This window comes from Lipotes vexillifer, unplaced genomic scaffold, assembly GCF_000442215.2.
Source record: "Lipotes vexillifer unplaced genomic scaffold, Lipotes_vexillifer_v1.1 scaffold139, whole genome shotgun sequence".
In the NCBI taxonomy this organism is placed as follows: Eukaryota; Metazoa; Chordata; class Mammalia; order Artiodactyla; family Lipotidae; genus Lipotes; species Lipotes vexillifer.
The window spans coordinates 1,255,582-1,281,535 of NW_006793370.1; the positions used below are offsets into that span (position 1 = coordinate 1,255,582).

The window sequence follows — 25,954 nt, forward strand, 5'->3', positions numbered from 1 at the left end:
TGCTGAACCCTGGTGTAGTAGGTTGAATTATTATCTCCCAACAATGTCAAAGTTCCAGTCTCCAGAACTTGTGAATATGCTACCTTACTTGGCAAAGGAACTTTGCAGATTTGAGATGACGAGATTACCCTGTATTATCTGAGTATCTAATGTAATCACAAGAGTCCTTATAGGAGACAGACAAGAAGGTGAGAGTCAGAGAGAGAAGATGTAAGAACATAAGCAGAGATCAGAGAAGACAGAAAACACTACTGTGCTGGCTCTGAAGGTGAAGAAAGGAGCCATGAGCTAAGGAATGTGGGTGGCGTCTAGAACTGGGGAAAGCAAGGAAGTGGGTCTTCTCCTGCTGTCCAAGATAAACATAGGCCAGCTGATACGACTTTAGCCCAATGAAACTAACTTAGGACTTCTGGCTTCCACAACTATAAGATAATAAATTCATGTTGTTTTATGCTGCTAAGTTTGTAGTAAATAATTATCATAGCAGGAATAAGACACAAATAGGCCTGGTCTAGTAGAACAGCCATAACTGGAACCTAAACACCTTGCTGCCAACACTGTTATTCCTATTATATCACATTGAATAAATGCTACTAGTTTATAAAAACTGACATTTCTTAGACAGCCATACAGAATCTGTATTAAAGGAGAATATATCATCTAGTGGCCACGGTAGATTGCAAAAAGGACCACAATTCTTCACCTCCCTGTTTACGCAGGTCCTTTGCAACTAACTGTGCAACTCCTTCCACCAAAAAGTAGAGTCTATTTCTCCACCTCTGAATATGTGCTGGCCTGTGACTTGCTTTGGCTAACAGACCAAGGCAAAAGTAACTTTGTGGCAGTTCCAAGCATCGGTCTCAAGCGTCCGAGCACCTTTCTGCTTTCTCTCTGGGAACTCATCCACTCCCTCATGAGTGAGCCCTGGCTGGGTGGCTAGCTGATGAGAGGCATGTGGCCCTTTAACCCCATCACCCTAGATAAGAACTAGCTGTCTAACAAAGAGTCACAGAGGAGAATGAATCTGTGAGGAACATTCCCCAACATTCCACTGTGATACCACCAAAGGACAAGAAAGTTATCTGCTTCCCTTTGAAGTCATTGATCTGGTTCTCAGAAAAAGAGACCAATTGAGATCCCTTGGAAATATGCATGAGAAAAGATGGCCAGACCAAATCTTTAACCAAAAGTAATCTGGTCACAGAAGAATTTTACTTTATGTTTTAGAAGTCTGAGCCTTTTGATTCCCTGGCCAGCCTAGATCCCAATTCCCTACTATCTGAGGGAAATCATAGTTCATTGTGTGTCAGCTGGTCAGTAGGAGACACATAGTGATACTTGTAGCTCCTTAAGGCTAAAAAAAAAGACAATATACCACTAATGAATGTAAAGAAAAGAAGTCATTATGGAAAAAATCTTTAGGGGATTGTGAGGTTCGGATGGTATGTGAGAAAACGGTGGTGCCCCATGATGAACTGGAACCGTGTTGTGGGCTGTGAGAAAGAGGACTCGTAGTTACAGGTCAACTTGCGGACAGTGCTAGGGAGTGCACTGTGTCAAACACGGGTCTCAACTACCCACTGGGACAAACTGAATGTGGCCCATTTGTGTCTCATTGTTTTTGGTTTAGACAAATATGATATATTTTTATTCTTTTTTTTTTTTGCTTTATTGATTTTTTCAGTGGGCAGACTTTTTTTTGCTTCATTGGTTTCAATACTGATTAAATCACATTTGCCTTATGTGTCCAAGGTAAATGGAGTGATTTTTGCACTTGGATCAGCTTTTTAAAAACACATGCCCTTTTTTGTGATAGGGAGCTTTTGAAGAATGGACTACTTGGATGAAAAGAGGCAAATGATTTTTCAGCTTGTTACTGTTGTGTTTGGGGCATTTTTTGTCACTGTTGCTGTAGTTTAGGGTCAGGCCCTATTTTATGTTACTTATTTTGCCCTTGGGAGTATTAAAAAAAAGTATATAAAATAAGCCAAGAGAAAAATATAGCAAACACAGCTGTGCACAACAAAGAGAAGATGGAGTAGGGTAAGGGATATGTGTGAACTTCACGGAGGGGTTAAGTAAAATCCCCTGAATATATAAATGGAGAAAGCAGATGAGAAAGTCAATTTATTTTCAAAATCAATGAAGAGATACAATGATACTTGTATCTTCTCCTTGCTTCAAAATAAAATACTTATAATCTTTGTAGAATTCTGGAAATTAATGAAATAAATTTATACTTATAAGTACCTACAAGATACATTCAAATGATCTTAGATGATTCAAGGTACAGTCAAATGATTTTAGATGATTTTCTTTCTTTTTTAAAAGTTTTAACATCTGGGCACAAATAGTTACTTTCCTAAGTGCACGTCTGTACACATTTAGACTATGAGTGGAATTTTTCCTTCAGAAAACAAAAATTCCTTATACTAGATGGAATCCCATATGTTGTAGCCATCTTTGTCCACATTTTCAAAATAGTCACAAGAACAACCAGAAGTCAACAAATAGATTTCAATATCATTCAGGAAAGGAATGGAAAACATAAAAAGAATAAAATCCATTTTTATCTCTTCTCAGTGATGAGCAAAAGTATACATTCAAGCAATTCTCATTGTCACATTTTGAAACATCTTTCTCTATGACCTTCTGTACTAGAGGATTTCTTCTCTATCATCGATGTTAAAGTGAAATGCGACAGTAGAATTCATCAGTGGAATAGAAGGGTCAGCTCTAGACAAGGGCATTCCAGATGACTGATTTAACAAGGGACAAATCCTGCTGATTTCTTTGGGTCTTTGTGGTTAAGGGAGGCTTTATTTATTTCAGAGAAGCTGCTTTACACATGGTGGCTCGTGCTTTCAATAGCTCTTTCCAGCAGCAGCGTATGCTAATATCGAGCCAACCCTGCCCAATCTGAGAGCGTCCTGAGTCACACGTGGGTGGTGCAGACTTGAATAGTTATTTTAAGATTTATATCCCTTTCACTAAGATGATGATGGCATGAGACTTTTATTTTTTTAATTTTTGGCAGAGGTGAGGAAAGTAATGCAAATGAGAATTTTTTCTGTGTTGGTTATATTAAGAATGGGATGCATGAGAGGCATGCAGATTTAAAACTCAGAGAGACAACTAGCCATAGGCCTAGAGCCCATGATGGAGATCTGAAGATGTGATAATATATTTGAAAGTCATTTACAGGCATGTAGAGGCTGAAAGCATAGACGTTGAAATGTAAGTTGAAGGGCCAGGTTAAAGAGGACTAATCATCAAAAGAAATAGAAAACAAATCAGAGAAGCAGAATCTTGGGAGCCAAAGGAAAAGGGCAAACAATAAAATAATTAGCACACTGGAAAACCATTAGTCATAAAAAGCAATCACAAATTAATTTTACTTTCATCTTTCACTGATCCTTTAAATATATCATATGGGGCTAATTCCCCTGTCTGCCACCTGGATATAAAGTGAGTCAACTGTACGGCATTTCTGGTCTTTCTTAGGTAACAGAAAGTCCTACAGCTATTTTAAGTTGCAAAGCATGGGTTCAACAAGAAGAACCAAACTGGAGGCATCCATCAGATTTCCTGGTTTTAAAATATATCACAAAGCTATTGTAATCAAAACAGTATGGTACTGGCATTGAAAACAGACACACAGACGAATGGAACAGGATACAGAGCCCAGAAACAAGTCCATGCATATCAGTCAACTGATCTTCAAAAAGGGTATCAGGAACACACAATGAGGAAAGGATGGTCTCTTCAATAAATGGTGCTGGCAAAACTAAATATTCACATGCAGAAGAATGATATTGGACCCTTAAATCATCATATACAAAAATCAACTCAAAATGGATTAAAAACTTAAAGTTAATATCAGAGTCTAAAACTACTAGAAGAAAACATAGGGAAAAAGCTGCTTGACATTGGTCTGGGCAATGATTTTGTGGTTATGACACCAAAGCTCAGGCAAAAAAGCAAAAAGAGATGAACTAAAAAGCTTTTGCACAGCAAAGGAAGTAACCAACAGAGTGCAAAAAGACAACCTACAGAATGGGAGAAACTATTTGCAAACCATCTATCTGATAAGGGGTTAATATCCAAAATATATAAGAAACTCATACAACTCAATAGCAAAAAAAACCCCTAATTTAAAAAAATGAGCAAAGGATATTTATAGACATTTCTCCAAAGAAGACATGCAAATGGCCGACAGGCATATTAAAAGGTGCTCAACATCATTAATCATCAGGGAAATGCAAATCAAACCACAATGAGATATCACCTCACACCTGTTACAATGGCTATTATCAAAAAGCTAGGTGTTGGTGAGGATGTGGAGAAAAGGGAAGCCCTGTACACTACTGGTGGGAATGTAAGTTGGTACAGTCACTATGGAAAACAGTATGAAAGTTCCTTAAGAAACTAAAAATTGGACTATCATATGATTCCAGCAATCCCACTTCTGGGTATATATCCAAAGGAAATAAAATCAGGATCGTGAAGAGACATCTGCACCCCTACGTTCACTACAGCATTATTCACAATAGCCAAGATAGGGAAACAACATAAATGCCCGTAAGTGGATAAACGGATAAAGAAAATATGGCGTGTGTGTGTGCGTGTGTACACTTCCTTACTTGACTCAATATAATTATCAGTCACATAATATGTAAAGATATACAATTGCATTTATATGACACTTGTCATAAGTCTTTTTGCTTTGAACTCACACTTATTCTGGATTTTCTACGCTACAGAAGCTACCAGCTTTTCAAACTTTGGCTCTATCTCCTAGACTACAGCCTGCACTCATCCCTTTTATTTTACTGAGTTCTGCTTTCCCAATTTTAACCTTGGCACCTTCTAATATTGTATTTGTTGTTGTGGTGGTGGTGGTGATGATGATGTATTTTATACCTACTTTTCTGGCTCTTCCTATTTATTCCTCATCAATTTAGGTTAACGTTTCAAGCCAGCTTTTAACCCAGGGAGTCTGATTCCCACGTTAGCCAGTCCAACTGCAGGGTGATAGGTGATAGAACACTATCTGTAAGCAATTCTTGGCCCTGGGTTAGATTGGGGTGGGTAGATAAATGAGGGAGAAACAGAATGGGGTGAAGATCAGCCTGAGTTTACAAACACTGAAGGGTAGGGGAAGCCATGTAATGAAGGGAATCAGGTTCCACTTAAAGAAAGTTAAGTGAAAAAGCCAAGACAATTAGACATCTTTTGGTCATTAAGTAGGGGTTTTGGTGACAACACTGGCAAGAATAACAAGGGAGATCAGTAGAGGGGAAATGGGTAAGTGACTGCTGGCACCAAATGTCATAGACAGACATGAGTATTCCAAGGACAGCTGAGTGGGGAAGATATTTTTCTCTTGGTAATTGAGTGTTGTCAGAAAGACCATGGAAAAGATAGGAAATCTAAAGACAGAGGCTGCCAGTAGTGAAACAAACCAACCCCAGAGTTCCAAGTGGGAAATCTGTGAGACAGTCTTTCAACAAAAAGTATGCAGAGGGGGTGGTAGGTGCAATAACTGGCCCTGATTTTACTATCAAGATCCTGGTAGTACTTTTTATTTAACATCTACTGTACCATGTGTTTTCTATACTCATTCAGAGTAATTTCACATTTGTACAGAAGAGTAGTGATGCTCTCAGACTAACCAAGATGATATTCCAATGGTAACAGAAGTGGAGCAGCATGGATTTGAAATATAAGATATGTAATAAGAACATAAAGTTGTTTTAATAAATATTTTAAATATTATATTAAAGTTTTTTAATCAAATTGAATTTTAGTAGAAAGCCAAATGAACTAGCTTGAGTTCTTTCTCAATAATTTACCCCGTCACACTGTCCACACTCTAATCAAGCTGTTAATGAAGAGTGTAACAGCCAAAAGGCAGGCAGCAGGGTGACGATGGGGTGAAAAACTCATCTCAAACCCTTGAGTACTTAGCATTTATATTTATAAACACACACAGGCACATACTGAGAAACAGATTTGGTTGGTGTGTGCCGACACAACACTAGTTTCTTGGGGATAGGAACGTCAAAGAATTCATGGATAGATTTATTATCCTAGACAGATTTATTATCTGAGCAGACCAAGAAAACACACACGGAATTGGCATTCCAGCACACCTTCAAAAGTACAGCAATGAACACATCTGCATGAAAGCAAATGCCCACAGATACACAGGAAGTAAGAAGTAGAACATTAAAGACAGCGTAACTTTGAAAAGTGGTTAATTTACTTTCAGAAGGTACTTTACACACTGGGAAAAAAAAACCTTATCACTGAATTCAAAGATATGTTTCTCATCTGCCAGTCTTTAAACCTAAATTAGAAAGGCAAAAGGAACATAAATGAATGCAGTAATAAATTCAGGGGCCATGTAGAACAAAGTATATACACATATATGATACCTATCTTAGCCTGTGTATGTGCTTGTGTATTTACTTTTATGGATATTTCTTTACCTGTCTTTCTCCACATCCAAATTTTGAGTTCTTTACAGAAAAAGGATTTTATCTTATTAAATACTCCCAGGCCCTAATGCTGGACACATTTATCAGTGTACAGCAACCCATACACTGGAACTCTAGGAGATATGCAAAGATTACTATTATGTTTAATAAATGCAGACATCAGTGAATAAAAGAATATATCCACAGACTAAGGGGGAGAGAAAATATTCCTTTTTACAGAAGACACTGCCAAAAAAATCAGTTAGTAAAAGAAAAAAAAAAAAAGTAATTACAAATATAATTTAGTAAAAATATTTAATTATTAATTCTTATAAACACTTACCTTCCAGCTAGAGGATCAAATCCAAAGTAAAGGTCTTTACAATGGTCACAACTTTGCCCGTCAGTGGAATCATCCTGGCAAACACACTGACCAGTCAAGCTATTACAGATGTGATTAACTGCACCAGTCTTGTGGCATGAACATGGCAGGCAGCCAGTGGCATTGCCTGGAGAAATATAAAAACCTGGAAATGAAGCAATGAAAAGTTTTTATTATACTTTCTACCCGGTCTTTTCTTTAAAAAAATAACATTTTGATTACATTGAAAAACAGAATGCTCCAACAGGGCACTACCTAAGTCCCCGTACAAACACGGCTGTAGCCGTTCTTTATCAGTATGTCAATTACGGCCAAAGAAAAGCTGAGTAAATAATTGACGTTGTAACTGGGTGTCTTCCTGGCACCTACAATTCAGGGTATGTAAAACCTATTTCATGATCTTTCCACTAAAGACTGGTCCCTCCTCTAATCATCTCTGTTTCAGCAAATAGCACCACCATCTATTGCTTCAGTTGCTTCAGCTAGAACTCTGAGAACATCTTTGGTAGGACAGCCTGATAAAATACAGGAGGCCCAGTTAAATTTGAAATTCTGATGACCAATGATTATTTTAGTAAAAGTATGTCCCATGTGATATTTGCTTGTATTAAAAAAATTATCATTTGAAATTCAAATTTAATTGAGCATCCTATATTTTGCTAAAACTGGCAACTCTTTGAGTCCTTCACTTCCCTGTGCCCCTACCTATAGCAAATTACCAAGTCCTATGAATACTGTCTTCTAAGAATTTCAAATCTGCTACTCTCCATCCCCACTGCCACCTCCCTGGTTAAAGTCACTACCAAGTTTTCTATAGTTGACACTATGTACCAGAGGCTATGATAAAAGCTTTATATTCCCTGTCTCATTTAGTTCTCACTGTTAGCAATGTTAATAATTCAGGCATTATTATGTCCATTACATAAATCAGGCAACTGAAGGTTAGGAAGGTTAACATACTTTCCTAAAGTGATAGAGTTGACAAATAGCAGATTCAAACCCAGGCATCTCAACCGCAGAGGCTGTCTCACCCTCTAGCGTCCCTCTTGTCCCCCTCCAATCTATTCTTCATAGTGTAGCTGGAACCATCTGTTTTCAGAGTGTATATTGAACACCTCATTCCTCTGTTTAAAATGACTTCATAACTTCCTATTCCCTTTAGGAAAAAAATAAATCCTAGCACAGCTTCCAACCCTCCAGTAAGGTCCTGCCATTTTACAGCTCATCCCATCTGCCCCAGTCATACTGCATTCTGTTCTTGATGCCTAAATGTTTTTCATGGGCAGTTCTGTCTGCTGAAATGATTTGGACCCACCTTTTCTGCTTAATTCACTCTATGCATATCAGGTCTTGTGACTCTTCCTCCAGTAACCTATCCTGGGCTAGTTCAGGTACGGTATGCCTGTTAGTTTCACAGCATTCTATTTCCTATAGAGTGCTGAGGAAAATTACAATTAATCTCATTTCCACCAGACTTGTAACCACCCTGAAAGCAGGAACCTCATCTGATTAATTCATCACTGTCTACCCAGCATCCAATACAGTGCTTGCCACAAAGGAGGCACTCGAACACTGGAATTCACAAAACTGTACCAAATTATTAGGTAGGCATTGATCCCAACAAGTACTATATTAAAAAAAACAAAAACAGAATTTAGATCAATTATAAAACCTGTATTTTTTCTTATAGAAAAAGAAGGGAAATAAAATATGATTCAAAAATATCTTCCAGTTATTTAAAATTTCTTGGACCCAGAAGGTGGAAATCAACAGTTATAAAATTAGAAATGCATTGGACATTTGGACGATGAAGTAGGCATATGAGGGAGAAATGGTTCCGGGTGTTGTGTGATATGTGTGCTTGTGCATGTACGTGTATATACACATATATACGCACATACACATATATACACACACAAGCGTGTGCATAATGTTACAAGGAATTTTACTGAAACAATGAATAAATCTCTGGCAAATGAAAATAAGTTGTACAGTTGTCAGGATCACTAACTTACATTTATAAAGTATCAGTGATATGAAAGAGAGAAAAAGCGTGAGCACAAAGGGAATCACTCCTCTATGTTATCTATTCTTTAGGGAAAAAAACCAAAAGCAATTGGAACACTGTAAAATTCATTTGAGGCTGTAGTTGAAAACAAGCCATTCTTTTACAGCTATCAACAATTAATTTGTTATTCTTCTCCTAGGCCCTGCATATTCTCTCTTAAAAAGTTTCAGGAGGAGTAAAATAGAAAAGAAAGAAGCTCAAAATCTGTGCCGTTCAATTGGAAAGAAATAAGACTAACATTTTTTTTTTTTTTTTTTTTTTTGCGGTACGCGGGCCTCTCACTGCTGTGGCCTCTCCCGCTGCGGAGCACAGGCTCCGGACGTGCAGGCCCAGCGGCCACGGCTCACGGGCCCAGCCGCTCCTCGGCATGTGGGATCTTCCCGGACCGGGGCACGAACCCGCGTCCCTCGCATCAGCAGGCAGACCCTCAACCACTGCGCCACCAGGGAAGCCCAAGACTAGCATTTTTGATAGTAATTTGCAACTAGATTCTGCCCTTTGCTTCTCTGCATTCACCAACAGCAATTTGCTTTATATGTGTTGCCAGAAATAGAGTATGGCCCTGACAGTTATTACATATTTTCATATCTGACTCACCATGTGATCAAAATCACAAACGTAGAAGGTTTCCATTTTAGACTCAAGACCATTGTGGCTGGGATTCTATGTATTTTCCCTCGTGTGAAGGTACCTAGGTCCTTAAGGTTCATGATGATGGCATCATTCATGTACTAACAGCTCTCCAATTTGGATAAATTCCCCATTAGCACAGATACTTAGAAGTAGAATTAATTTGGACTTTTTGCAATAGGTTCAAGCCACAGAGAATTCTAGAACAGCTAGGAAGGGTTTTTACAAAAAAATGATTTGTTAGATGAATCTGTAAAGACCAGGGGTGTAGATCTTGGTGCAGAAGATTGGGTTGCCCAAGTTTTGGAGACTAAAGAAGGGCACAGAAAAATCAGAGGTATCAGCAGAGAAGAACAAGAAAGGTATTAAAGCACCCAGGGAGGCTGCAGCCTGGAGGTTAGGGCTTTAAGGAAAAGACGACATTGGAATTTGTCTTAGGATTAATTCCCCTCCTCCTCTCAGCAGCATGATTATAAAGGTTAATCCCACCAGTATTTCAGTTGTCCTATTTTTAAGCAGGTCTGATTAGGATGACTCAGGTACTTTCCTGCTCAATGATTACTTCCTGCCTTACCTGAATATGCCTAATTCTAGACCATTACCTCTCCTTTTATGACTCCTAACTACAGAACACATCTTCCCTTCCCTCCCACTTAAACTTCAGCTCCTGAGTGTAGCTTAAAGATAACTGACCTTAATTTCTTTCTTTCTTTCTTTTTTTTTTTTAAACTCAATAGATTTCTGATCTCCCTCCATTAGTCCACTTCATCTTCCCCAAGTACGTGTCTGCATCATTTTAACTGGTCTTTTGGAGATTTCTTTCCATGGGTGATTTTGTACCACAGTTTAAAGCACGGTCATTAGGACAAAGGTAATTACCTTCCATTATGCAGGGCTGAGAGCTCACACACAGAGAGCCCAAATCCACCCACTAAAGTTTCTTCTTTTCTCCAGTTTTCTTTCTAACTCCAGTCCCAGACCAGACGAGTCTCATGTGGGAAACAGTGTGTTATACAGCTAACGCAAAAAGTCACCCATATCATAAAAGAGTATTGCTTTATCCAGGAGAAGGCTTACAGCATCTTTAGAGTTCACAGTTATTAGCCAGGCAGCCGGTATCCTCTCCTGTAGTGGCTATTTGCACGGCAGAGTACCTGCCCTGGGCATAAAAGAAGAGCCCATTTCCTAGCAATGTCCCTCCTGAGGACCGTGAACAACTAGGCTTTGCTAAGGTCTGGAAATGGGAGAGAGAAAACAAGTTTGACCTCTAGGCCTTATTCAGAAAAGGAGGGCAGAGCTGAGTCTAAGCACTAATTATGAGCCATTTAAAGAAACAATTCTCATCTTCAACCAGAGAATGGACACCACATTAAGAGAAAATTCTAGGGAGGAATTTGTGGCTCACCTACCCCAGGCAACAAAAGACTATTTGAGAAATGGTTTTGCAAATCAATCTTTTCAAAATGAAGTGTAGGAGATGATGCTAATTTTCAAATTAAAATAACAACAATTGTCCTCCATTTGATGGTTTTGTATAAAAATCATGCTAAAATTATCATTCATAGATTTGACCAAATGTTAACAAATGCATAAATAAATATGATTATTCATCTCAAGCTAAGATTTCTCTTTAAACATTTGAAAAACTCATTTTCGACTAGTTTAGATGTATTTTAAATGCCCTCCTCCTCCTATTGCTTCTTCCTGGACTGCCTCCCCTGTTTGAATACCTTGCCGGATCCTATTTGTTTTTAAAACCCAGCTCAGGAAACACTACTAAGTTCTTTACGTCTCCCAGCCTTCAAGAATTAATCAGTCCCTTCATGTTACTACTTGTCTATCTTGTGCGTTTCTAATATTGCACTTATCAGAAATACGTTATATCTGCACGAGTCAGTTTCCCCTAGTAAACTGTAATGCCTTAATGTATTTCTGGTTGTATATCTTACAGCAGCACAGGCTCTGGTGTGTAGTAATTTATTCAGCAGATGTTAATTGAAAAAAATGGATATATGAAGGAAATGGATAGATGGCTGAAAGGATGGATGAGTAGACGGATGGGAGGATATCTGTTACTCCTTACAATTATCAGATGATATCTCTAATACTGAAAAGAAAATGGTAAACATAAATCTGTGAGTCATGAGAGTGGTTAGAAGAGGTAGGGTATCAGGGAGGATTAGTAGGAAATGTATATGGATAAGCACGATAAATTCAAAATGTAATCCTTGCCAGATCAACGGATGGAACACGGCTTCAGAAAGAAAATATCACTCCAAAAATATGTCTCCAGTTCGTAGAATGAAGGATAGAATAAGACGCTTATATAAGGGAAATTATTCTATTGGACTTTCTGTTTTATAAAAAACCTGGTTTCCTATTTGAGTATCCGTGAGAAGCCTTCATAAGTATATTCTCTAAGAATCAAATCCAATAACAACAATGAATATAAAGAAGCACCGCTCTGATTATGCCTTAGAGATTACAGTGCACAGATACACATGTATATTCATAATCCACAGCAAAACTTTTTCTTTGCTCTCACTTTCCTCAGTCTCGATATTTTTCAGATGCATGCTCTAAAGTCTCTGTCCTATGCCACGGCAAACATCTCAAACACTTCTCTAACTTTGTCCGTGGAGTAAGCCCACTTCTAGACCTCTCGGTCGGCTCTCCATTACTTGATCACTGTAGCTACTCACAGCTCTGTTCATTTTTATTTTGTAACTATTATTCAGATTCAGCACAACAAATGAAATATCCCAGGACCTGAAGCAGTAGCGAGAAACATGGGTTGAGATGAGTTTGAGCACTGGGGGGAGGTTACAGACACTTGTAAGAGTCTCTATTTCAACCCACCCTCAAATATTTGTTAAGTGAATGTTTATAACAAATAAAGAGTTATTCAGAATAAGAGTTGCACTCTTTCAGAGTGCAGGTTCTGGGGTCAGATGGACTTGGATTTGTAAATGGCTCTTTTACTTAAATGAGATTGCATTTGCCCTAAGGAAATAATACTGGTCCTTCCATCATAGAAATAGTGTGCATATTAAATGGAATTTTTTAAGATAAAACACTATTCCATGGTCTGGCATACAGTATACACTTGGTAAATATTATCTGTTATCATCATTGTAGTTTTTACTAGGCAGTTTTCAATGAAAGTGGGGTTTTCCTAAAATTTAGATAATGACCTGTCAATATCCTTTTTTTTTTTTATTTCCCAGATGTGAGTAGGATTGTGATCCATATTTCCTATGGCAAGATTCTTTCCTGGTGGTTTATTATGGAAAAGGCTCTTACTCTGTGGTCTTTCTGTGAAAAGCATGCTAATCTGGAAAAGCCGTTTCACCGAACACTGGGGCATGCGTCATAATCGGATCTCAACCTTGATGCACTGATTTCTAATGGAGTATCAGCCATCTAATTCCAATTCCATTGGCAGGGTCTTGCATGCGATGCTGGTTGATGAGCTCATTTCTTGACAAATATGATACACTTCTTAATGAAACAAGATACTTTATTTTCTAGTGGTCTGTATGAGTTATAAAAGCAAACCCAAAGTAAATACCAGAGGGAAGCATGAGGAATTGTCCTATTCGCACGAAACATGCCATGTGAAGCTGTTTTCATTATAAATTAGCCTTTATTTTATTCCAAAGCTGCAGGATCCTCAATAAGCCCTCTCTGCCTCTGTTTCTCAAGGACAAGGGTGGGTCACTGGCTGGGGACGCCTTGACACCAGTCCCCTGCCTTTCTCCGCCCGGCCTCTGATTAAGTGCCTGCTGCCAAATGTTATGAGGTCATCCAGTCCTGAAAAAACGAACCGGGAAAACATATTCAGTGCTCTATTTATGAGTGTAGGTATGTGTCCATTCATATATGTACACACACTCCAAATAATTTTAAATTAAAGCATTTTTAAAATACTTAATGGAGGTGAAGCAGCATTCTTAACCTCTTTTCGAGTTATTGAATGGCATATTAAAACCAATGTGGCTCTAATGTACCTTCTAATGTGCACTGCTGCTTTAACAAATTGCCTATAAATTTTCGTTGAATTAAGCCTATTCCTTGTACATTCCTAGTAAGGTTAGGTTAATAATACATGAGGTTTCATTATATGCACCTTCCTTAATAATGCTTTTTACGAAAGTAGGACAAGAGTCCATGTGTACTAGTCTAGGATGGTCAGTGATATTTACAATCACAGATGAAAAAGCAGTCTGGAGTCCTTGGGCTCGTTCGTTCACCACCACTATCCGTACCGCTCCCTCCGCGGCTCGATGCTCACACACATCGGTGTGGTGTTCCCCCCTGTAGGATATAATCTAGTTCTCTCAGATGTGTTTCAAGAAGTAGAAAGAAAGCTTCCGATTGCAGCAGTGCATTTTAACGTGCCCACTGCCAGGCTGGCTACCGTGAAGCATCCGTTTATAATAAAGATACTTCAGGATCAGGGTTTCTTTTTTTCAATCTAAGTTTCAAGGGCAGAGACGATAAAACCCAGAAAACAAAATTCAAAGTAGTTTCTGAAGCTAGAACAATGCAGAACAGAAAAAAAAAGAAAAAAAAAAAAGAGGTCCACAAACACACTTTGACTTTTCCATAGGCTATGCATATGAGTACAGAATACCTTGTGCTGTCCAAAAAATGCATCAGGTCCTTAGGCCACTAGTGTCTTTTCTCCCTTACAAGGTAGAATGCCATATCCTCCCTATGTGTAGCTAAAGAAACACTCACAGGCTTGCACTATGCCCATGCCTAAAAAGAGAAGGGCATTGAGATATTCTTCAATGTCAGTCATTCACTAGTTCGGGAAATATATACGGACCCCCCACTATGGTGATGTGCTCCATGCTCTGGTATGGAGCACTGAGCAACCTGAGAAAAGCAATGAGACTTGTAGGCTGGAGAGGAACAACCTATGTCTGGAAATGAGGTCATGGAGGTCATGGGCATTACAGATCATGGGGGCCATTAGAGTCCATCAACTTTGCTGTTTCCTTACAATGATGGAGAGCCAGTGCAGGGTACGGTGATATGATCTGACCGAAGTCTGAACACATCACTTTGCCTGCATGTTGGAAAAGGATAAAGAGGAGAAACAGGGAGTTCAGGCAGCTATTGGGAAAGTCCAGGAGAAACGTGACCACGGCTTGGACCAAGATGGATAAGTGAGGGTGGTGAGAAGTGGTCAAATCCTGGATATATGTGAAACCAACAAGATTGATTTTGATAGAAGCGACAAGAATTATGGGAAAACTCAAGGTTGACTGCAAGGATTTGATCTGAAAAGATTAAACCCAGAAAATACTAGGGTAACATTTTCAGTTAAGCTTGGTTGATTGGACAATTTTTCCCTTCTAAGTCCAAAAAATTAAATAAAAGCAAGAAAAGTAGAAGAACAGAAGAGGAAATTGCCACTAAGGACAGATGTCTACAAGTAAAAGCCAAGCACTTGCAGGGGGACAGGCCAAAAATAAGCTAATTGACGCAGGTTTTCGTAACTCTGGGAAAAAAGTGAAACTGAAGGCTTCAGAGATTTCTGAAGGCAGGTGTGACTTTCCCCAAACAGAAGGTTTTCCCTCTCACATTTTGGGAAAAGAAAATGAGTCTTCTCTTTAGGAGTTATGCCAGAGGGGGTCTGTACTCAACAGGTACATGGATGAAGTGCTACAGTGAACAGGGGCATTATACGAAAGGGTACCTGTGATGGTTAATTTTATGGGTCAACTTGGCTAGATTTGATGTCCAACTGTTCAGTCAAACACTGGTCTAGATGTTGCTATGAAGGTGTTTTATAGATTTTCCCAAAACATAAGAACATTAATCTACAGACAAAATGCCCCACTGAATTACCAGCAAAAGTATTTATCAAAAAAGCATCTCATCATGAAACTTTCTGAAATGAGGGATACAGAAATGGTAAAGCTTCTGGAATGTAAAAAAAAAAAAAAAAAAGAAAAAGAAACAAGAATCTAGTTGGTACTTCTAGAAGATAACGGTGAAATAAATTTCTTGAGTGAAAAGGATTCTATATAATGGTACAATTTCAAACAGCTATGAGTATGGAATAAAGATAATTTCAGGTGTTCAAAATTCTAAAAAAGAAAAATCACTTTCCTCCCTGTACTCCTTTTCAGAAGCTACTGGAGCATTTGCTCTACCAAATACACAAATAAATCAAGAAAAAAGAACACATAGGATTCAGGAAACAGGGGATCCACCACAGGAGATGCGAAGGAAATCTTCAGTACAGCTGCAAAAGTAAGACCTAGGATACAGCATGTGACCGAACTATAGATCAACAGGCTTAAATCAGAACAGGAGGGTCAGGAGTTCAGATCCTCCCATGGACTAGTATATTCAGTGGAAAAAAAATACACACATATATATATATGTATGTATGTATGTATGTATGTATGTATGTATGTATGTATGTATGTATGTATATACACACAGGCATCGCCTATTGGTTCTTTTTCTCTGGAGAACCCTACCTAATACAGATGTCCCTGTTAAAACTCCTGATTATTTCTCATTTCAATTAAACAAACCACTTACTGACTGCATGCCATATACAAGGAATTATATCAATATTGTGGCTATGTAAGCTGCATAATATAATCCTTACTGTCAAGATATCAAAACTCAAAGGAAATAAGACACCTGTATTAGTAAATAAAATACACGGTAACTTTAAATATGATAATTATTTTCATTAACAGTGATGGTCCCCATTCTATATCCTCCTTAAAAGAGAGGACAGTTTGCCATACACCTTTGGAGAGGAGTTTTGTGTCATCTGTACTTAGGCAAATAGCTACTAAGAAATTATTCTCCTAAAAAAACAACACTCTACCACATAAATCCCCAAGAGAAAGGGGTCAGAAGACCATGAGAATTGAGTATGATTTTTCCAGTAATTTTTAAATTTTTATTTCCATCAAAATTTACGTGCAGATAGTTTTTAAAATCAAATAGAACTTAAAGACTCAGATTGTAAAATGGCAGCCTGCTGTTTCATCCCTTTCCCAGGAACTTCCCTGCCTAGAGCAATCACCTTCAACTCCTATAGATGTTTCTTCTGGCTTTCATTTCTCGATTTCTGAATAACATGCATGTATTGTTACATCCCAACTCTTAACATTTAGACTACTGTCTTTCTACTATAGAAACTGAATATTTAGCTCTTTCTACCTCCTCCTCAATAATCCCTTTAGTTGGTTAAATCACTTTTCAGAGATTATCTTATTATGACTACATAAATCTGTTTCACAGTTATACCCTATAATATGCTTGATTATATTTCCTTTCTTGAAACATTTGCCTCTGCTTAGTTTTCTAGGAATCTCTCAGATATCTCGAGGAATCAAAACTCTCCAATAGAACCCTATCCAAGCAATATATCAGTTTCTTTTTTCCACCCCTGGTCCTCCTGTTCTGATTTGAGCCCACTGGTCTCTAGTTCTGTGGCATAGCTATATTCTAGGTCAGAATGAAACACTCAATAAATTTTAACCACGGATAACGACTCAAAAGCATATAACATTTGCTCTATTAATTTTTGCTGGTTTATTTACAAAGAAGGTTATATACATCATGGCTATTTGTGCAGGAAACTACTTACTTTCCAAAATTACAGATATTAATAAATAGTGAAAAAAAGTCATCTTAGGATATAAAAAATAGTAATCGACTGCAGATTTGGAAGGATAAATCTCAAGCTGAAAGAACGCAGTACGCTGCAGCTGTCAACTCTCAATAGTTTTCTGGGATACTTACCACCTTGCTCCTACCTGAAGGAGTGGTCCCTAGAAGCCATGCTTATTTTATGTGATCCTGACACCACTGGCCACAGTGAATTGGCTCAGACATGGCCACCCCGACAAAACTGAGTCAATTAGAATCTCACTCTTGGAATTGTAACCAAGAAGCAGCTAATGTCTCTCTGTATAGCTGTTGGCAACTAGAACTGTAAGCAAACTCAGGAGACGGGGGGTGGCTGTATAACCACGCAGAGAGGAAGAGACAAGCAGAGTGCCCTTCTGCAGAAAGAGACGGAGGGTGGGAATGAATGAATGAATGAATATATATCAATGAGAGTTTTCTAGTTCCTGAGTCCTGACTGTGTTGCTCCATATAAGGTTTTATGGGACATTCACTGATAATACAGCCTCCATTTATGATGAAGCTAGTTCAAATATTTTTCTGATATTTTATCTCAAAGAGAATTAACTATCCATCATTTCTTTTCTGTCTCTCTGGATTTACTTGTCACACTGACCAATGCCAAGGGAGAGGTTTGGTTCAATTCTACTAAGCTGAATTCCTTGTTATGCAAAACAAGACTTTAGCCCTACCCTTCCCTGGCAGGCAAATCACCCTTTCGAATTTGCATCACCCTCATTTTCACAGGTTCAGATAACTCAGAGCTGATTTTGCTAGACAGGACAACAATTAGTACGGCTGTTAAACAACCGATATTTATATTTATCATAACATCATGATGAATGTATTACAAAGGAAGTATATTGCTCTAGTTAAATCATACAAAGTCAAGGAGAAAGTTATGGATAGGGTCCATCTTTCTTCCAACTGGGAAACCTGGAAAGATGGGTACAGTAGGACTAAACAGTAGCCTATCTTACTAATTTAGTGGCATTTAAAAATTATTTTAGATGTTTCTATTTGATGCCAGAACATACAGCTCATTTAGTAAAAACACTTGGTCAGCTTTTATTCAGAAAATCAGTTCGTCATCTGAATATTTGGCACCGTGTGGATGATCAACTCAAGTTTCTCTTTCTCTGGGATATAAAATGTATTCTTGCTTTGCTTATTTTTTTTCAGTTGTTAAAAGGGGATTTACTTCAAGTTGAGAAATTAAATAAAAGTAAGTCTCAGGTATGAAATGTCTGATTGGCTGGCATTCACCTAAAGGGTCACTCTCAAATACAGCAACACAAATATGCCACATAATCTTAAATAAACTAAATAGTTATATCTCACTAGATAATGATATAAATGCAACAAAGGTGTTGGAGATTAATTTTTTAGAAGTCCTGACCGAGAAGCAAAGAGGAATCACCTGATATGCGATAAAAAGAAAACCTTCGCGTACTGAAAATGTAACACGTTTGTCTCTTACCTGGTTGACACTGATTACACCTTCTTCCTTGACGATGCGGCAAACACAGGCACTGGCCACTGATTGGGTCACAAATGGTCCCAGGTAACGTCCCCCAGGGGTCACACTCACACATCTGGCAGCCTTGAAAATTGCCAACGGTCAGATGATACCTGTGAGGCGCACACTGATTACAGCGAAGACCTGTTACTCCTAATTTGCAGAGACACTGTCCTGTTGATTTGTCACACAGCAGAGAGCCATTTACTGTCCCAGCCCTATCACAGTTACAAGGCAGACAGAGGAAAGAATTGTTTCGCTGTAGGTAGTAGTATCCCTCCAAACATTCACTGCATCGTCTCCCTCCAACATTGGGATTACAGATACACTGTCCTGTCCGAGCATCACAGACGGTCCCAGACCGGGACCCAGCTACGTTGCAGTCACAGGCCTTACAACCGGTGGTGTCCAGTCCATAAAAGTGTTCTCTGCAGGTATCACACTGAAGTCCTTTGACTTCTTGTTTGCACTCACACTGCCCAGAAAGAGGATTGCAGAGTTTGTTCACTGAGCCGTGGAGGTTACACTGGCAGGGCTCACAGCCATCGTCATTAACACTTTGGAGAAATTTAAATCCAAAATCGCAATGATCACATCTAAGCCCTAAAGAGAAAAATGTGTTTAAAAAGGTAAAGATGTGAAAACAACTGCATTCAAGCTTTCAAGTTAGCTGTAGCGCAAACAATGCTACTGTCCACATTTCATACAGGCACAATAAAATGCTGAGTGTTTTTTTCACAAGTAATGCCCAAGAGGGCTGATCATATACTCAAAATACGATGGCAATACTTAACCTGCACTCATATACCACTTCAGTTTTGCAATGTGCTCTATACAATTTTATTCATTACCTAATGCAAGGAGAAATGCTTAATGCAAATATTGCTTCTGTTGCACACACTGGAACTCTTTTCCTCTTTAACAAATACCGGAACTATTATTTTTAAATTATTTAACTTTATTAAAACCATTATTCTTAATTACGTCATGGTAACAAAGTATGTTCATTTAAAAGCTGAGAGTGAAATACATTTTCAAAGCCATACAGAAGAATTGCATATTACCACATAAGTTATCTTCCTAGAAATCAGCATCCTCCAAAAATGTTTAATAAATGTTAAGCTATAACTATTTTGGTGAGAACAGTACACATACTTACTTCTGAATCTCACACAATTAAATAATTAATATAAATAAAAGTTATCCAGAGCAATTGTATTTCAATGCTTTTATACACTCGTATATTTTATCATTTTCAATTAATGTAAATTATGCTCTCCTCGGCTCATAAAGCAATCACATTGCTTGTCTTATTGTGTGATTCAGAACATACCTCTTTAAACACGAAGTAAATTCTGCTGTTTACATTACTCCTACTTAAAGGACTACAGACATATATACATTTTACATACAGAGAAAAATGTTTTATCACCTACACTTAAATCTGACAACTTTGTTTTGTTTCAAAAAAGTGTTACAAGGGAAAGGAATAAAAAAAAAATTGAATAGTAAGTGTTGAGAGGCAAAATACTTTCTTTAGCTAGTCTTCACATATCCATGAATTTAAATAAGTGACTATGTGAGGTTGAATCCATTGAAACATTTATTTCAAGCTATAAGAGCATTAAAAAAAACTAGTCGTGAAATAACAGTCAAAAACACACTCAGGAAACCATATGCAGAAAAGCATTTCCTAAACTGGAAGGAAATGCATAATATATATGTATATATATGGATAAAAATTCAAGAACTCCAATGGAAGGCAAGTTCTTTAACAGTGATGAATGACTCACCTAAGGCATATCATTTAATTTCAATAGGGAAAATAAAAAAGGACCACTATTGCTGCAAATTTTAAAAATAACTGTATTGTTAACAAGAATTATGACTCATTTTGAACTATTAAAATTGGTCTACGTGGATTCACATCATATCAGTTTTAAAAATATGCGCAGTGCTTATTTGAATATGCCATACATATTCCTGACAGGTAATCTATTCCTAACCATACTCAGGAAGGCCTACAGGGCACCACATTCGGTGTTAAAAAGTACAGGCGAGTTAGCACACTTGGCATTTAATTCACATTCTTCTCCCTTTTTATTCTAGATGAATGACCTACTTTAATAAAATTATTGGTGCTAATGTATTTTACTGGTGATAGAGTCATTAGTAAGCTTTAACAGTTTTGTTAAATCTAACAGTTTGCTTTCTGAAGCACATACAACATATACTTGTATTTTCTGTTGTTTTTTTAATCGTATGAACAAGGTAAAATTGAATAAGGTTACTTGCTAGTCCCATTAGGAAAAGAAATATATATACATATCAAGTTTACATTTCTATTAAAAAATACTGTATGTGCAGTAATAACTCTAGAGATTTCATTTTCAAAAAGTACGTATTTATATTTTCCTGCAGAAAACTACCTGGTCAACCAATAACACAGGTAGACGGCAGGGAAGCCATAACAAATTCTAAGTAAATAGTAAAGATTGATTCTTTGACCCTTCCTTAAGCTCTGGAATCTAACTACCACAGGAAAGATTTTATTGATACAGAGCTGTAACCATTTGATTGTCCCTAAAGCCCTTTCTTTAAATTTTGTTTTCACAGCTTGAATTTAAAGTATATTTTATATCAAAGAACAAAGGATGCTGTATGGACTGAACTTGGAGGACTTCATTCAATATCACAGATAAACTTATACAAAAGTGTGCTTCTATTTATAAGTTAGTTATTCTTTTCCTTTTGTGCCTGAAAGGTTAGCTTTTGTATGCTTAAAATGCATAAGGGCAAGTTTTGGTAAAGATTTTGATTTAATCTTCTTTAAACCAGAGAAATCTTGTGTAATGCCATAAATTGTGTAATACTATAAATCTTGTGTAATACCATCTATATGTGCAAACCCATATTCTTTTTTATTAAATTAAATGAAATGCTTGTCTAGCTGAATTGTACAAAATGGTGTATGCATACCAACATATATAAAAGATAAAGAATTAGCTTTAGCGTTATATCACAGAAATGAAAATGTTACTCCAAATGATATGTGCGTATGTTTGTGTATATGCACGTTTGCGGGCATGTGTGTGTGTGTGTGTCTGCCAGGCATGTTTTTATTATTATATGGTTCAGGTCAGTGTTAGAAAAACCATGGAAGACTTGGTGTCTTGACTGACAATAGAAAGGTAAAGGTCTTTTTTAAACTTCCTATATGAACCAAGACGTGTTCAGTTACAATACAAGACTCACTTTATCTGGAAACGTTCCTCGCATAATGTTCTCATATATCAAAATTTCAAAGTGCATTATGTACATACTGCATTTCGGGCACTTGATAAATTTTGTCCTTATATGGCTGTGGTTCCCCTCAAAAATGTTGGATGTAATAAATTGCTATAATCAAATCTAATTTCTGAAAAATACCTGTGGGAGTAACAAACAAAAAAGGAACGTCTTGTATAAAAAAATGATAAATAACACCAAAGGTAGCTGTTTATTATAATCAGCTTGGCGCTGAATTACAAAATTAAAATTATGTGGCCCTTTATAACTAACCCTAGCAATATACATGATCTGTGGAATTATGTTGACTTATTTTGCATTTCATAGGAACAGTTCAAAGAAATATAATAGAAAAAAATGGAAAGATTTATCACAAAGGACCCTGCAGCACAGAATATTTCGGAAAAAATCCATTTATTTTGGTCTATTAAGGAAACTAGCATGGAAATGATTTGCTTAGAACTCATTAAGTGTAAAGCATTTTGAAAAAGTGCTAATTTTCTAAAAGAAACATCTATGCAGTAAGCAAATTATATTTTTCTATGACTTATTAGTATGGGACCATGTGAACTAATGCATCTACGGAATAAAGAAACTTCTAAAGGGTTGATTAAACTAAGCTTCAAGCTGTAGTTTGAGAGAATTATTAATTTAGTCATTTTTAGACAGTTAATTTCATCCAATTTTTTTTTTTTCCCAGCTTGCCTTGAGCAAGGAAATTTGCTTTACTCTTCAGAGAAGAAATCAAATAGAGGATTTTATTCCAGATGGTAATAGAGATGTGACTGCAAACTTTTGCATTACACATACCAATAACATTTGCTTTGCACTTGCACTGGCCTGAATTTGGGTGACAGGTAATATCTCCATCCACTGTCCCAGAGGCATTACAGTTGCACGGAATGCAGCCATCAGGATCCCACTCTTGTAGGTTGTAGAATCCATTCTGGCACTGATTGCACTGTCTGCCAGACACATGTCTCTTACAATTACACTGGCCTCCGATCTAGAGAAGATACAACATTTTGTAGGATGATGAACGTTTCTATTTTTAGATAATTTGCTCATTAGGTACAAGACAGAGAGGGCAGGGAGGGAAAACACTTTAAATGTGAAACAGACAAGAAGGTAATAAGGTATTTCCCCTCCTGACACAGAAACATGGGAGAGCTTCAGCAGGGTGAATATATAGAACTGAATGGAAATAAACCCCATAGAAGTCAGTAGCGTAAGACTAAAAGGGAAGTGGAATTAAGCCTTAAGCACCGTATAAAGAAATCAAAATATAGTCATGGGGAGACTGAAAATAGAAAAGGGCCAGCTGTTAATTTTGTCTTTAATCTCCACCTCTCTCATTCCTCTCATTTACTCCCTGATCCAAACTTGTTCTGTGCATGCCCAGTGCTTCAACTGAGGAAGAATCTTTCTGTAATAATATCATCCCACCAAGGTTTTAACAATGTTTAAAATAAAGTTCTTAATAGTATCCATTTATGCCTCCTGATAATGACCCTAATAACATTTTTTTTACACAACTCTACTCTTAGGAATATTTCAGCATATTTATGGTTCATTTATATTATGAATTAATCACATCAAGTATATTTAGCTGACTTACATTGTGGTAAAAAATGCAAAAAAGTTACTTGTTTTAGAGCATTGTCAACTAAAATAACAGCTGAACAAAGGAGAACTTTTCCTCTTCAAGCTGCTGTTTGAGAACGAAAATACACAGACTATATAATGCTTATCTCCTCTATGCATAGATAATGCTATGTTGGTTAAAGGAACAGCTAAAGCCTTTCACTAGGGAATATATACATATAACACGTGAAATAAATCTGAGAAATTCAATAATAACTTCGGACTTTCACAAGAGATGTGAATACAGACATCAGATCTCTCATAAAGTCACCGGCCTGTCTCCCCATGATTTCCTTCCACTCGGACTGAATCCAGCATGCCACATTTGGAGGCAAGGTTATCACAAAGGGAAGTTACCTGCCTGTGGAGAGACACGGTTTGATTTACCTTTAATCTCAGGGATATCCAAAAATATCACATGAGGTTGGGATTCGGTTACAAAGAGATAGAGAAGGGTTTTTTAATTAAATAGTTGTTAAAAATCTATCACTGCCTCACTTTTCCTCATCTGGAAAATAGGAACTCACTGGAATCATTTTGTAAGGGTAAGATAATGATACAAAATGTCTAGTACTCTGAAAAATAAAGGTTTATACACTCACGAGGGAGTTGTAGACAATAATGCACGTCAATATCAAACACGCATACAGGTCAGAAAGATATGCAAGGACTGTGACTTGCCCCACAGTGTCTGGCTTTGTTTCACACCCACACTCTTACCCGGCCCTGTGGAAACCAGATTATGACTCAAAACAGATATTTGATTTGGTCTGCAAAAATAAATGGCATTTATTGACAGGTATAAGTTACTTACAGCCATGAAAATCGAATAGACCTCTGATTACATACATATAACACTTCAAGTCCATTACCATTTAATGAATCCCCTATTTTTTTTGCTCTTGTTTCACATATATTGGTCTTGTTCTTCAGATGGCAAGCACCTTCAGCAATTGGACATACTTTATATTTCTCTCAAAGAATAACCTTGCATACACCCCACATGTAAAGAGTACTCGTTCAAAAATCTAGAGCAAAAAGAGTGGAAAGGCAAAAGAGAAATAAAGGTGTATTCTGTGCTAAAATTTTATCTTCTATTTATTTTGTTATATTCTTAGTCAAATGTAAGGCATGTATCACCTGGAGCTTCCCTTCCTCTTGAAATCTAGGTAAGATTGCCTGGAACCCTCATTCCACTCCCTTTGAAGGACAAAAGTTCTCCTTCAGTTTTTAAAACTTCTATGTGTGCTGATATTCTCGTGGCCATCCTTGTTGAAAGGAAATTTGAATTTTGACTACAAATTCAGTGTCTTTATAGGAAGCTATTTAGATTTTCTGTTTTTTCTTCTGTTAGGTATGTATTTTTGAAAGAGTACTCTTTACATGTGGGGTGTATGCAGGGTTATTCTTTGAGAGAAATATAAAGTATGTCCAATTGCTGAAGGTGCTTGCCATCTGGAGAACAAGACCAATATATGTGAAACAAGAGCAAAAAAATAGGGGATTCATTAAATGGTAATGGACTTGAAGTGTTATATGTATGTAATCAGAGGTCTATTCGATTTTCATGGCTGTAAGTAGCTTATACCTGTCAGTAAATGCCATTTATTTTTGCAGACCAAATCAAATATCTGTTTTGAGTCATAATCTGGTTTCCACAGGGCGGGGTAAGAGTGTGGGTGTGAAACAAAGCCAGACACTGTGGGGCAAGTCACAGTCCTTGCATATCTTTCTGACCTGTATGTATTAATGTTCTATTTCTTTTTGTGTTAGTTTTATATTAATTTGTCTCCTTCACTTAGGATGTCAAATTTCTTAGGAGAGAGTTTTCCATAATATTCATCAGGATCCTATATAGGTGTTTGTAGAATGTGCTGTGATGTCCCTTTTTTTTTTTATTTCTGATACTGGCAACTTGTTTTTCTCTTCTTTCTACTGATCAGTTTGTCAATGTTATTAATCTTTATGGAAAAAACATGACTACTGGGTTTTTTCATTTTCACTATTGCTTGTCCAATTTCTATTTGGCTAGTTGTGTCTTTTCTTTTCCCTTTTGCCTACTTACTCTGTGTTTAGTTTGTTCTTTTTTCCTCCCCATCATCAGTCTTCTGGCTCAGAAAACAATCAGCTTCTCTCAGTGCCTGGCTGCTACTTGCTGATGCAGTCATTTTGCTGTTCATCCCCACTTGTCTTTATTGCCTCTCTTACCTGTTTCATAAGAGACTTAAACTATCAGAAAATAAGTGGGTGTGGGGTGGGTGTAGGGA

The 25,954-nt window shown here is 37.3% G+C and overlaps 1 protein-coding gene across 1 annotated transcript in view; it reads right to left on the reverse strand.

Annotated features, from left to right (window-relative positions):
* The window catches only part of USH2A (usherin), a 773,469-nt gene that overhangs the window by 603,290 nt on the left and 144,225 nt on the right, over window positions 1-25,954 (reverse strand). Inside the window, exons 11-13 of the mRNA XM_007466317.1 lie at window positions 22,854-23,049; window positions 18,717-19,358; window positions 6,826-7,009 (exon numbers count right to left, since the gene is read on the reverse strand). Coding sequence (XP_007466379.1) covers window positions 6,826-7,009; window positions 18,717-19,358; window positions 22,854-23,049 — 1,022 coding nt within the window. The remainder of the gene's footprint in view (window positions 1-6,825; window positions 7,010-18,716; window positions 19,359-22,853; window positions 23,050-25,954) is intronic.